Below are 13,485 nucleotides of genomic sequence, written 5' to 3' on the forward strand. Positions count from 1 at the left end.
GACAAACAGGCTGGCGGACAAACAGGCTGGTGGACAAACAGGCTGGCGGACAAACAGGCTGCTGGACAGACAGGCTGGAGGACAAACAGGCTGGCGGACAGACAGGCTGGAGGACAGACAGGCTGCTGGACAAACAGGCTGGTGGACAAACAGGCTGCTGGACAGACAGGCTGGTGGACAAACAGGCTGGCGGACAAACAGGCTGCTGGACAGACAGGCTGGAGGACAGACAGGCTGCTGGACAAACAGGCTGGTGGACAAACAGGCTGCTGGACAGACAGGCTGGTGGACAAACAGGCTGGCGGACCAACAGGCTGCTGGACAGACAGGCTGGAGGACAGACAGGCTGGTGGACAGACAGGCTGGTGGACAGACAGGCTGGTGGACCGGAGCAAACCGGCAGGAGAGTCTGTTTCTTTATTTGGATCCCCATTAGCTTCAGCATACACTAAAAGCTGTTCTTCCTGGGGTCCTACAATCTTTCGACAATACTCATTATAACATTTCATTAGACACACACATACGTCCATTTGAAAATACAAATCATAAGTAAATCTCACGGTTAACACAATTAATAGAAAGAATTAAACAAAAGACACTACTCCGAATAGATTAATCTATTTTAAGAAATGCAATTCACCATTGCCACATTGCTCTGTAATTAACTGAACGTTGACTTGACTTAGTTTTCCCTTGTGCCATGTGATGGCAGGCAGGCAGGCCGCGAGTACAAGCACGGAGTAACTGCGTTAGACGGAGTACAGGTCGTTAGAAACAAACAACACAAGACAGAAACCAACTGAGTGGCCGGCGCAGTATACCGAGTGAGGTAAACTAACGATGAGTGAGAACTGAACCAGGTTATTTAGCAGCCAGGTGATGAGTGATGAGTTACAGGTGCGATGCAGGTGGTGCTAAGCCAGGAGAAGACACACCACCACAACACACAGAGAGGACTGACTGGGGAGCAACTGGGAAACACAAGGAAGGGATGAATGGTGAAGCAAACCCTGACATAAGCTTTATCAAAGAGGAAAGTCTTAAGCCTACTCTTACATGTGGAGACGGTGTCTGCCTCCTGAACGTGACATGTACGTATAAATACACGCTTTTATTTCTTATTTTGCTGACTTTTTAGAACAAGCATGGCCTAAAAGAAAGTCTGCTTTGTGTTGATGATTATCTGCATGGAAGTGATATGTCCTGTTATTTTTTTGTGGTTTTGATTTGTGTATGATGTGTTTTGCTCTCTCCAACTTATGGGTTGCAGTGTTGTGTTGTGGCTGCTGCGGTACGTTTCATTGGTTCTTTGTTTGGTGCAAAGTGGAGACTGTGGTGTGTGGACATTGCACCGGAAGCTATTGGATTAATAACCGTTGCATTGGTGTCATGTAGTACCGTGTGAGATGGGCCACTTAGTAACTAAAGTATCAATCAATCAAATATAAATCATGAGTGTGAAATTTAATCTTAATTTCTATTTGTTAAGCAGGGCGACATGGTGGTGCAGTGGCACGTAACAGGAGGCAGGCCTCTGTGTGGGTTTGCATGTTCACCCTGTTTCCTCCCACCTTCCAAAGACATGCAGACCATCAATTAACAAAATAAAACCTAAAAATATATATATTCAGTAGCGTACTGTCGGGGCCTTATGTAACAACTTCCAACACCCCCCCCCCCCTCCCCCCCTCCGAAAAAAACACAACAACAAACCAAGCACATGTACACCACTGGCCTTAAAACCCACCTTTTTAGGAGAGCTTTTGATTGATCTCTTGCCCTTTTCTACATTGTTTTTGTTTATTTTTATATTTACTATTTTCATGCTCTCCATGTGTTTTATTTTATCACTTACTTTTTTACCATGTAGCACTTTGAGATTTTTGCGAATATAAAGTGCATTATAAATTAAATTAATTATTTATTTATTTTATTATTTTATTACCACTGTGCATTAAACATTTAAGCACATCAACACAGCATCACCATCTATACCCAAACAACAGCAATACAAATGTATGAAATACAGCAATAACTTTATCTCTCCTAAACAGTAAGAAGCAACACTCCACCATTAGGAAATGAAATCCATCCTCCTATCCTTGCTTTTCTTCCATTATGCGTGCCTGTACGCCATTAAGTCTCGATGCCATGACAGCGGCTCCATCATAACACCGTGCCACTGACTTTAGTTTTGCACTCGTAGCTGCCCAACACGTCAAGTACTGAAGCTGCTAGAGCCGGAGCTCGTTCTCTTTCTGTGACATCCTCAAATGTTAAAAATCTCTCTTTTACTCCGGTGTCAGTAACACACCGAAGTGCAAATGACAGCTGTGCAGTGTTGCTGAAATCTGTGGTCTTTGTCCACCATAACTGAGACAAACTCAGTGTTGTTGATCTCTTTGGATTTTTTAGAGATTGTGTGGTACCCTTCAGAGAATTTAAATAAAACAATTTGGAAGATTCACATGAGTTTCCTCTTTGACTTCACACCATAAAAAGTGGATTTAAGAATAAATATTTGTACTTTTCAAAGGCTACTTTAATTCAGTTCTTTAAGGCTTAAAATGAAGGAATTTTACACTTGGTGACCATTTTTTACTGAACTATAGGACCTAAATACTGTATGTGTTCCACCACTGTGTAGTCTACCAGTGATAAACGGATATAGTGTGATATTTCAAAACGTTTGTTTTTATTTTGTTGACAGAATCAAGAGTTTTTACAGAGGGAATCTCTTTTTTAAATTTCTTAAGTCATAAAATGCTGTCAACAGAAAAAGTTTTTTAAGTATAAAATGCAGCAATCTGCAGGAGCAAATAGACAACAAATAACCCCCTAAATGTGTATTTGGGATATTTTTTATTTTAACAATAGGCGTACAGTAAGAAGACATGTCATGGAAGCAAAATAGTCCAAAACCTCATCATTGTTTTGCCTGTAGTGTCCCTGTCACCAGGGAACTGCGTTGTAGGAAACCCATAACCTGTGTTTTCACAACCTTCTACCCAGTGGAGTAGTATTGTATATGTAGTATATATTGTAGTGGACACTGTACTGTGTGTGTATATATAGTCAGAATCTGCCTTTTTTTAGAGTGAGGTGGGGGTTTCAGCATCAACAACTTAATGTCCTGTACTTTTATGCACCAATTTATTATGGAAATACCTTTTTATTTAGCCTATGTGAAGAAGAACAATACTGATGACAATTCAAAATATGTCAAATATAATAGAACGTAGGCCTGTGTTGTTATCATTGGGCTAAAAAAGCCATATATAGAAATCCTGGAGGTTTCTTAGTGGGTACACTGTGTATACCTGTGTATACTGTGTATACCTGTGTGTATCACGCATTGACATCACGTAGACTACACCACTGCTTCTACCCGTGAAACAGCAGTCAAACCCGTAACTTACTACCCTTTTTTAATTTAGAGTACAATTTACAAATATTCAGTCAACACAGTTTGTAATCAAATAAAATGTTACATCAATAAGTGCAAGTAATAGGAAGGTAAGAGAGTACTAAATTAAACAAAAGGATACAGAGGTACAAAAGTGTCAGTGCTTTCAAAACATCAATAATGGTGTGTATACTGTATATGTATGTATGTGTGTATATATATATGTGTGTGTGTGTGTGTGTGTGTATGTATGTGTGTGTATGTATGAGTTTTGTAATTATGTATATTTAACAATATAGTTTTTTGACCTCACACACATAAACAACAATGGCGACCCCTGTTGATGCTGTACATACGCCGGTGAGAAATAGAAGTAAATAGACGTACATTGACAAAAACGTAAAGTAAGCTAACGTCAACGTTAGGTAGCATAGACCGTTAATATGAATAAATATACAGTTTATGTTAGGTAGCCGCTAGCTAACGCTACCTGGGACACTAACAAGTCGTGAGTTGTGAAGTGAAGTCGTAACTTACGGACTAACAACTCTGTCATGAACGCATCAGTAGTCTCGCTTTGCCCATATAGACAGTTAAAGAAATGAGGAACCCGCGAGCTCCTTAGCGAGCTCCATAGCGACCTCTAACGGTTACAGTCGGAATGAAGTGCACCTCCATTTTATTTATCTCTCCGATTCACCGGCTGTTCCCGTTCAGGAGCTCGAACACAGGTACCTTTTACCGCTTAAAGTCGATGGAAATAAACAAAGAATACAAAACATTGCCTAAATGAACACATGTCAAATCCGGCTCTTTCTGTCGCTAGGTGCAGTTCTAGGTTTAGCTAGTTTTCATTGAACTAACGTTAACGTAACGCCGGTTAGCCGACGTCAACGTTAGCGAACGTTAGCTTAACTGGCGCGCGTGTCAGTCTTGGGTGCGAAGTGTTGGCTGCTAACTGTTAATGTTAAATTAGCTTAACTTTTGCAGTAAAATCAGATAGTTGGCTAACTTGTGTTTTTCTTACAGTGTCTGTTGTTTTGAAGACTCGGTTGGCAATCGACGAAGCGACACACAATGCTGAAAATATCAAATTTGAAGGTAAGTGAGATTTTTACTAAGTTAACTATCAATAAGTGCTAGCTAGCTAGCTAGCTAGCTAACACTGACATTGGCGCTTTAGCTATAAGTGAAAATCAATACTTTAGTTGAAGGTTTTTATCAATGTTGACTTTTACTTAAGTTTTTTTCCTTGTTTTTCAACACCTTATGACGCTTTTTTGGAATGTTTGTCACTTTTGGGACATTTAACGATACCTAACACTAATTTATTAACTTTAATTTTACCGATATTTTGGGAATTTAGGGCCCAATTTATAGGAAATTATACCTAATGTTTGAGTTAGAAAAGCAGAAATTTGGAATTATTTAGATTAAAATTAAAGGAATGGATGTTCACAGACTGGAATATGTCTAAATCTACTCAATACTATTTCAAAACCACTTTGAATTAAACATTTCGATTGCTATAAAATTGAATAAGACCAAATTAATGAAAGTTGAAATGTGTACTTGCCAAAGAGCGTTGTGTGGAATCAATCATGTTATTTTGGGTTTTTAAGAAGAACATTGATATAGGACAACATGAGGACAACATGAGGGTTTAGGCGTGATGCAGTTAGAAGGGCTTTGGGGGTTTCCATCACGTCTCGTTCACGAGAGTCGATTTAAAAACTGCTTTTATTAAAGAAATTGACTCCCCATAATCTATGGCTGCTAAAACGCTCTGTTCGGGGCCTTACGTTGCGATTTTTTTTACACCTTTTAAAACGTGGTTATAAATGAACCCTTCTTGCATGGTGATGAGACACAATGACTGCCCTCTGCCCGGTTAAACCACTGCCATTTTATTGCTTTATTACTCAGACATTCTCCCTCCTGCCTTGTTATTAAACTAATATTTACCTAAGGATTGATTACACACATTTGGTGCAATACTCGTAAGTAGACCGACGTATGTTGTGCAGTCTTAGGCCTACATTTCAGAAAGTAGACACTATAATGATAGGCTATAAATGGATTATATCAAAATGGAGTTGTTTCCATTGTTCACAGTCAAAATTCACTGGCACAAAATACAATATAACACAAATGGTTGAGGTCATCTGTAAATTATCTGCCTGTTTTACAGTCTTTGATCAAAGGTGGTTTTGTCCACATTTTGCCTTGTGAAATGAACCCTGTTTTGAACAAATTATTTGATTTGTTATTTTTGAGGATCCCCATTAGCTAATGCAGAACATCAGCTACTTTTCCTGGGGTCCACACAAAAACAAAACAACTTGACAACAGATCAGCAAAACAACCACATGAAATAAAAATAGAACAATAGTATAACTAACTATTGTCACTTGCAAACATAACTATGCATATTCCTCTTAATATACTCTTATATTACGCTAAAGTCATAAACACTGCACACACAAAAGTGAAATCTTACAACAAATTTGTATACATGTAAATATTCCTATACATAATAAGTACAACATGTATTTATGGGTAGTAATTAGCTGAAATACAGCCTTTTCATCACATTTTCAGACAGATGTGGAGGCGGCCAATAGCACATGGGGTGCTATAAGACCATAAACATTATTTTGGTGATTTAACAGTCTCAAATCTTCTGGGAAGGCTTTACATTTTTTATGATTTACTATGGAATTTGAGTGGGAACAAAACAAGGATTATATGACTGTGAATCATGCAAAGATTGTGTATATCTGTATAGTCGGACCCGGTCCTGGTGCATCTTCGAAAAAAGTAATTTTCTCTGCAGATCGAGAGCCCGTCCTGCCTCTGGGGTCGGGTTGTTCGGGTGCCCGGTGGTGACACAGAGACCACAGACCAGTACGACAAACTGCAGACTCAGATGAATCTCTTCTACCACGACGTCACTCAGGACCTGTGCAAGCTGAAGCCCTCAACGTTAGAGGAGGGACAGGTAATGCAACTTCTGCAGTATGTGTTCAAATGGGGCTTAAGTTGGGTTGGAGGTACATTGGATGTAGTGGACTGATATCAATATACGAGGCTAGATTGTGTCTTTAATTTTGGATACTGTGATATGCCACAAGTGTTGTCTTTTCCTGGTTTTAAAAGCTCTATTACAGTGAAGAGGTTTGATTTTCTGAACATACCGGATTACTGTATTTCCTCTCAGGTGTGTGTGGTGTACTGGTCAGTGAGGAAGGTGTGGTGTCGGGCTGTGGTGGAGTCGATCACCATGAATTCGTTGTCCTGTCAGGCTCGCTGCCTCCTGGTCGACCACGCAGAACGGCTTGTCATCCCCTCGGACCAGTAAGATCAGAACTGTACCAATCCTCAACACTGGACCACTGCCATTTTACAATATTAGTCTAAAGAGTACTTTACAAGAGTGTTTGTATTAGAAGGCATTTAATTGCATCACAGCTGGTTTTCTTGAACATCATTCATCAAACAATTTTAGATATTTGTTTGCAGACCTGAGAGATGCTTGCGTGTCTGTGCTGTCTGATTTTCAACTTTCGTGTTTTTGTCTTGGTCTGACAAGGATCCGAATCGCTATGGAGTCCTTCCTCCAGCTGCCTTTCTGGGTCAGAAAGTTCCACCTGGCGGGCATCAAACCAAAAACCCTGCGAGTGTCTGTCTTTGAGAAGGCGCCAGAGCTCGTGTAAGACAAATTCACTTCCTACAACTGAATTGTTGATGGATTAGTGAAGTTTTCTTAGAAGTTTTTCTTTTTCTCCTTAAAGGTGTAGTAAGTGATGTTAATCCAATTCCTTTTTATGTCAAAATCATCAAATATGTCGTCCACCTAGCTCTCTTCTTTCTGCGTGCACTGAAAAAAAAAAGGTGTTAATGAGGGGTGGGAATCACCAGACGCCTCCCGATATCATCACAACACAATTACTGCGATTTTAAACATATCTCAATATTCTACTATATGTTGCAATTTAAAACTTCCAATTTTTCCCAATTTCAAATGACTTCCCCAAAAGGAAACTTGGTCAACATCTGTTTTTATCTAAAACGAAACATTTCTCTGTTTGTTCATCTCATGTCAGTTTTGTTGCTTCGCAATGGGAAAAACTGACCAACACAAATAAATATATATAATACAAGTTTTTTTGTGTATCGATACAGAATTGCTTCTGAAAATATCGCGTTACTATGCTGTATCCATCCATCCCCCCCCCCCTTAGTGTTAATACACAACCCAGGCTGTGTCGATGTAAAACAGAAAGAAGTGCATGAACCACAAAACACTATTCCAGCCGATCGGCAACAGTTGACAATCTTCTCGCAGCATAGCACACTGCACCTTTTAACCTATTCATCTCTGTGTTTCTACTGTAAAAGTAAATTCACTTTTAACTTGATGCATCATTCTTTTCCCGTGCAGTCCGTCCAGTCAGTGGGACAGCTCTGCTACACTCTACCTGCACAAACTGCTGCAAGGTGAGCAACACGGCAGATAGATGAACAGCTGTGGTTTTATTCTGCAGATTTAACTCACTGGAATCACAATTTGTGGTGTTCTAAACTGCTTAGCTGTGAAACTGATGTTAAGACGTACTTCCAATCTTCCTTCTCTCAGCGTCGACGCAGACCGAGGCCGTGTTGATTAAATCCAAGCCGGAGTCCACACCCATTGAGCTGTACCTGACCGTAAGGAACGTCAAGGTGAACTTTGACCCTTTTTAGTGTAAAATTTAGCAAGTCACGTTAATTTAGAAAAAGAACTTAAAACATTCAATTTAAACACAGAGCTGTATTCAGACATAAACAAACATAACCTCTTCCATAAGATGCTGTACATGTAAATGTAAATGTGCTGTATTTATATAGCGCTTTTCCAGTCTTAACAACTGCTCAAAGCGCTTTTACATCTACAGGAAACATTCACCATTCACACACATTCATACACTGTGGCCGGGGCCATACAAGGTGCCACCTGCTCATCAGATAAACATTCACACACATTCACACTCCGATGCGCAGCACCGGGGGCTACTCGGGGTTCAGTGTCTTGCCCAAGGACACTTCGAGAATGACTGCAGGGGCGGGGATCGAACCACCAACCTTCTGATTGGCAGGCAACCGCTCTACCACTGAGCCCCAGCCGCCCCTATAGATGTGCTGCTTTAAGTCTCCTCTTAAAATATACCTTACAAATGAGCGTCTTTTTTACTTGACGTCGTTGACAACATCCAGTTTTCATTGGCCAGTCTTTTGTTTCTTACTTATGTTCGACAGTCATATCCTGAATCAGAGCTAGTTTTTTTTACACAGTGAAAAGAATCACCAGTATTTTGTTGTTTTTTCAGATCTGTGTGAACGACGATCTCGTGACCAAGAAGTTTGCGTACTATAGCAGAGAGTCAGCTGACAGCAACGGCCTGGACGAGGTGGACACGCATCCTGTCATGTTGTCCTTCAACATCTTAACCCAGACTGTCGGCACAACGTCAAAGAAACCGAAAGCACAGACCCAACCGTCTCCTGGTAAACACTGTTTGGGGCAGTCATATGTATATCAAGACTTGTAGTGTGTCTCAGTTCAGATACTTTGTGAGTGCACTAACATGTTGTACACTGTGCACGCTTGTGCAGTGCGTACATTTCGACAAAGTAGTGATGTCTCAAATTGCACAAGGACGTTATGCACTGACTGGACATTACTCTTCTGTTTAATGGTAAATTGCAGCCCGGGGGGGGCCTGACCGCCGCTTACTGTCGTCCGCCAGGCTATTTTCTCGGAGCTATTGTTTTGCAGCCCCCCCCCCCCCCCCCCCCCCCCCCCCCCCCGCCACATTTTCAAGTTTAAAAATACATTGGTGGTGCTGTAGCTTCAGCTCCTAGCAAAGGGGTGTGTGTGTGGTGCCCAGCATCTGGATACTCACAGTGCACTTCATGTGGCCACACTTTGTCAGTGTGAACTCACAAAAAATAGCAAGTGTAAGTACAGAAATGCGTGATTTGAAACAGCAATACTTTGACATGATGTACACCACATCGAGGGTATATATGTAGACACATCCCCATGTGCAGTCAGGTGATAAATTGCGGTTAAACGTTTTGGGCTACATGCAGACTCTTGCAGACGTGTGCATGACAAATACGGGATCTACACTGGAATTTGTGTTATGCTTTTAAGGCTCCCTCCTCCACACGTGGAGAATCCTCCACATGGGGGTGTTGGACCTCTTTTTAATGATTGGAGTTGATATATTTTCCCATTTAAAATCTCAAAGTGACTCGGTTTACTTTCAAACAATCCTCATGAATTAAAAGGTTGCTGTTAAAAGTGTGTGTTTTGTGTCACTGCAGCTTGGTTTCATGTCACTTTTTTGTCTTTCACATGTAATGAGATATAAACAAATGCTGGTTTTAAGCTATTTCGTCAAGCTTTAATTATATAATGGGAGACAAAAGGGAGTTGTGAGTCTGTTTTACATTTGCATTCATACTGAATCTAATCTGGTTGAACCCTCAGTGATGTCACAAAATCTGACTGCAGCCAAAGCAGTTGATTGGCTGACGGCACCCTCTACACATCAGGTCAGCAGCTCTTCTCACTGTGTTACTATCGCTTCTCCAGCAAACATCCACGCATCCTCACCTCTGACCTCTCTGCTGCTTTAGAGCCAAAAACATCAGCTGAAGCCCTTCGAGGAAGGCGGCAGGTCAACGCTCACAGACGGACATCTTTCTCCAGGCAGCCAGTCAAAGAACGGCCCAGACACTGCTGCTGTTGTAGAGTGGTACGTGCACATTTGCTCCAGTTTAGCAGTTCACTGTTGAACAGAGAAAACGTATGAATGTAAGTTAACCACCCTGCTCTCATGTTCAGTGATTCGTCGGAGGATACAGACTCGTCTCTGGCGGCTGCTCTGACCAAAAATCTCAGTCTGTTCAGGTAAGAATTAAACTCAATCACATACAGTGCTTCTCACGTGATTGGCTGAAACTAACAGCACGTTTCATGTCTTTATAATATGAATGGTTAATATTTGCATACTTTATATCGGTGGCTTTTCATTTCAGAGATTGTTCGGTAAATTCTGCCAGATGTCACCAATTTTAGGCCGGATGTCCGTTACCTTCCGCTTTCTTTGTGTTGGCATTTTAAACTCTGGGGGTTTTATCAGACCTATGGTTACCTGGTCCTCAGATCCATCCATGCAGGGTGAATCCAGACAGCTAGCTAGACTATCTGTCCAATCTGAGGACTATGGTTACCTGGTCCTCAGATCCATCAATGCAGGGTGAATCCAGACAGGTAGCTAGACTATCTGTCCAATCTGAGGACTATGGTTACCTGGTCCTCAGATCTCTGCAGGGTAAATCCAGACAGCTAGCTAGGCTATCTGTCCAATCTGAGGACTATGGTTACCTGGTCCTCAGATCTCTGCAGGGTAAATCCAGACAGCTAGCTAGACTATCTGTCCAATCTGAGGGATATGGTTACCTGGTCCTCAGATCCATCCATGCAGGGTGAATCCAGACAGTTTGCTAGACTATCTGTCCAATCTGAGTTTTCTGTTTCACGACTAAAACTACTTTTGAACGTACACATGTTCCAACAAACAAGTTCCTTACCCAGGCTTTTTTGCTCATGGTCCCTGCGGGTCCTTTAAAAAGTCTTAAATAAAACATGGTCTAACAATGTCTTAAAATCTGGAATTTACAATAGGGAGGTCTTAAAATTTCTTGTGAGGCCAAGTCCGACTCGTCGTCTGTATAATTTTTTTTCTCAACGTCCATGTGACCAGCGTGCAGCACTTTGATCTTTGTGGGTGCAGCCTGCATCATTCCATTGTTGACTGAATGATTCCTCAGTTCCAGATTCCACAGCGCTGTGGAGGAAGGTCTGGCAGTGTGAAACTAATACTCACAGCACAACATTTCCCATAACCCACAGGTTCCTGAAGTTTCTGAATCCTAACAGCGGCTACCAGCAGGCGGCTCCAAGTGTGAGTACATGCCCAACACAGGAAGTGTTTCTTAAGATAAATGGCAGAATCTTTAAGAATTAAAGGTCTGGTACAGTTTTAAGCACATTTAACACCTTCACACAGCTGTAAGTTATATCCACGGGGGTCTAAACCGCTGGAGGCCGGTTGTTTGGGACTTTATCTTTCTCCTATTTGTTCCCATCTCCACTCTAATGGATTGCAGAGACATGTGGTGGCTGGGTTTCTTGTGGGTTTTTACCTGGAATTCCTCAACAATAAATCTAGATGTTTTTTAAACATCTAGATTGCGAACCTACGCATCTTCAGAAAATGCCAACAATTTGTTCGTTAGAGGAACATCTAACTTTAAATTGGAGGCAATAAAAGACCACAAGTCCTCAAAGTGTCAGATCAAATGCACCGCTATACAGGTGGCGAAGATGAAACCCCAGGAGCAGAGTGTGGTCAATAAACGCAATAAACGTGGCTGGTTAAAGTTTTTTTCTTTCTCCCAGGTCAGTCAGCATGAAGAGCTGAAAGACTGTCGACCTGAAGAAGCGACTGCAGCCTCCGCCACCTGCACAGGACAGGAAGTGTATGCTGACAGTACACCTTCAACATTAAACACTAACCTTTTGATTAAAATTGAATGGGAAGGTTGAGAATGAAACATTCTGTGCTCCTCGGAAATTCAACTTTTTGTTATTGACAGCATTTAAACTGGGGCCGCAAAATAAATCTTTTTTTCTTTTTTAGTTGATCGCGATTTCTAATTTAATAAACTCGTCGCAAAAGGCAGCTCCATATTGCTAAAGACACTCTGAGGGGTTTTGAGTTGATTTAAAGGGTCGGTGGAAAACAATTATTAATCGTGCCTTTTGTGTTCAGTTTAATGTTCAATAAAATAATGTTGGAAATGATTTCCTTTTATATTTAACATTCATTTGTTGTGTTTAAGCAGAATACTGAAGCCACAGAAAAGCAGAACTAAGTACAATTTTAATAGCTATCGCAAGTAGTACTGCTCAAATTGCAAATATTCAACATTATCGTGTGTTTTCCTTATATCCTGCAGCCCTCCTTTTAAAGTATCTGTAAATGACTGAATTTATAATCCGTAGAAAACAGACGTTCAGCAGGATAAAGCCAAAAGCCTTCCCAGAGACATTAAATGACCTCGTCATCATTTAGCGTGACTTACACTTTTCACGGATATCATTGGAAATAAATGTCTATAATTCCACTTAAAAATAATGGGAAAAAAAACACATTTCACTTAGTTTTTTTTGTTTAAAAGTAATGTGGTGATTATTAGTCAACTTTTCTGGAAGTAAGCAAATGGAGCCCAAAACAAAACCTGGCAGAAGTCATAATTTACATTGAGACGATTAATAAACAAAGTAGGCTATGCAGTGCTTTTTGGGGGGGAAAACGCTGATCCACTTTTAAGCAAGTTTGTTGCTTTGGATGGCATTTAAATTACAAGAGAGATGTTGGAATCACTCCACATCCTCTAGATCCAGTCACTCCATCCATCACTCCTCTCTCTAAATCCAGCCCGAATAGCGCGTTAATCTTTAATTGATTTAGGCTTAAGATTTCAGACATGTACTCTATGGATCAAACTACTGCGATGCTTTGGTAATTGTATTTTGTCACACAGATTAATCCCTTCAATCAACAGTGAGACGGACACCTCGGACAAGCAAGCATTGCTCAATATGAGGTGAGACTGATTGATGCTTTCTCACTTTAAATGTCAATGTTGGTAAGTGAACTGATTTTTCTTTTTGTTATGTTAAGGGAAGATCAGTAATTAGTAACTTCATTTTTTGTTGTTGCTTTATTTTGATTTTATTTGCTGAAAAAGTGGAGCTGAAGGTCTTCGTGAGAGCAGTCCAGTTAAATACCTGGCAGATGAAGAAACCAGGTACAGTAACTCAGTCTGTAGGGAGTTGGGTTGAGAACAGGAGGGTCGCCGGTTCAAGTCCCCATGCGGACCAAAGCACGGAGTGTGGATTGGTGGCTGGAGAGATGCCACTTCACCTCCTGGGCACTGCCAGGTGCTCTTGAGCAAGG

The 13,485-nt window shown here is 41.0% G+C and overlaps 3 protein-coding genes across 3 annotated transcripts in view; 1 reads left to right on the top strand and 2 right to left on the bottom strand.

The window, feature by feature from the left end:
• The window catches only part of LOC117949021 (keratin-associated protein 10-11-like), a 789-nt gene extending 356 nt beyond the window's left edge, over positions 1-433 (bottom strand). Inside the window, exon 1 of the mRNA XM_034879011.1 lies at positions 8-433. Coding sequence (XP_034734902.1) covers positions 8-433 — 426 coding nt within the window. The remainder of the gene's footprint in view (positions 1-7) is intronic.
• The window catches only part of faap24 (FA core complex associated protein 24), a 28,717-nt gene that overhangs the window by 6,794 nt on the left and 8,438 nt on the right, over positions 1-13,485 (bottom strand). The gene's annotated exons all lie outside the window — the stretch shown is intronic.
• Positions 4,195-13,485, top strand: part of tdrd12 (tudor domain containing 12) — a 24,153-nt gene continuing 14,862 nt past the window's right edge. The window contains exons 1-14 of the mRNA XM_034880221.1: positions 4,195-4,507; positions 6,243-6,407; positions 6,627-6,763; positions 6,999-7,118; positions 7,851-7,906; positions 8,046-8,131; positions 8,776-8,953; positions 9,945-10,009; positions 10,094-10,212; positions 10,302-10,367; positions 11,373-11,424; positions 11,922-12,001; positions 13,070-13,132; positions 13,277-13,336. Of these exons, the coding sequence (XP_034736112.1) occupies positions 4,484-4,507; positions 6,243-6,407; positions 6,627-6,763; positions 6,999-7,118; positions 7,851-7,906; positions 8,046-8,131; positions 8,776-8,953; positions 9,945-10,009; positions 10,094-10,212; positions 10,302-10,367; positions 11,373-11,424; positions 11,922-12,001; positions 13,070-13,132; positions 13,277-13,336 (1,271 nt within the window). The 5' untranslated portion in view covers positions 4,195-4,483. The remainder of the gene's footprint in view (positions 4,508-6,242; positions 6,408-6,626; positions 6,764-6,998; positions 7,119-7,850; positions 7,907-8,045; positions 8,132-8,775; positions 8,954-9,944; positions 10,010-10,093; positions 10,213-10,301; positions 10,368-11,372; positions 11,425-11,921; positions 12,002-13,069; positions 13,133-13,276; positions 13,337-13,485) is intronic.

Source organism: Etheostoma cragini, chromosome 8 (assembly GCF_013103735.1).
Source record: "Etheostoma cragini isolate CJK2018 chromosome 8, CSU_Ecrag_1.0, whole genome shotgun sequence".
NCBI lineage: Eukaryota > Metazoa > Chordata > Actinopteri > Perciformes > Percidae > Etheostoma > Etheostoma cragini.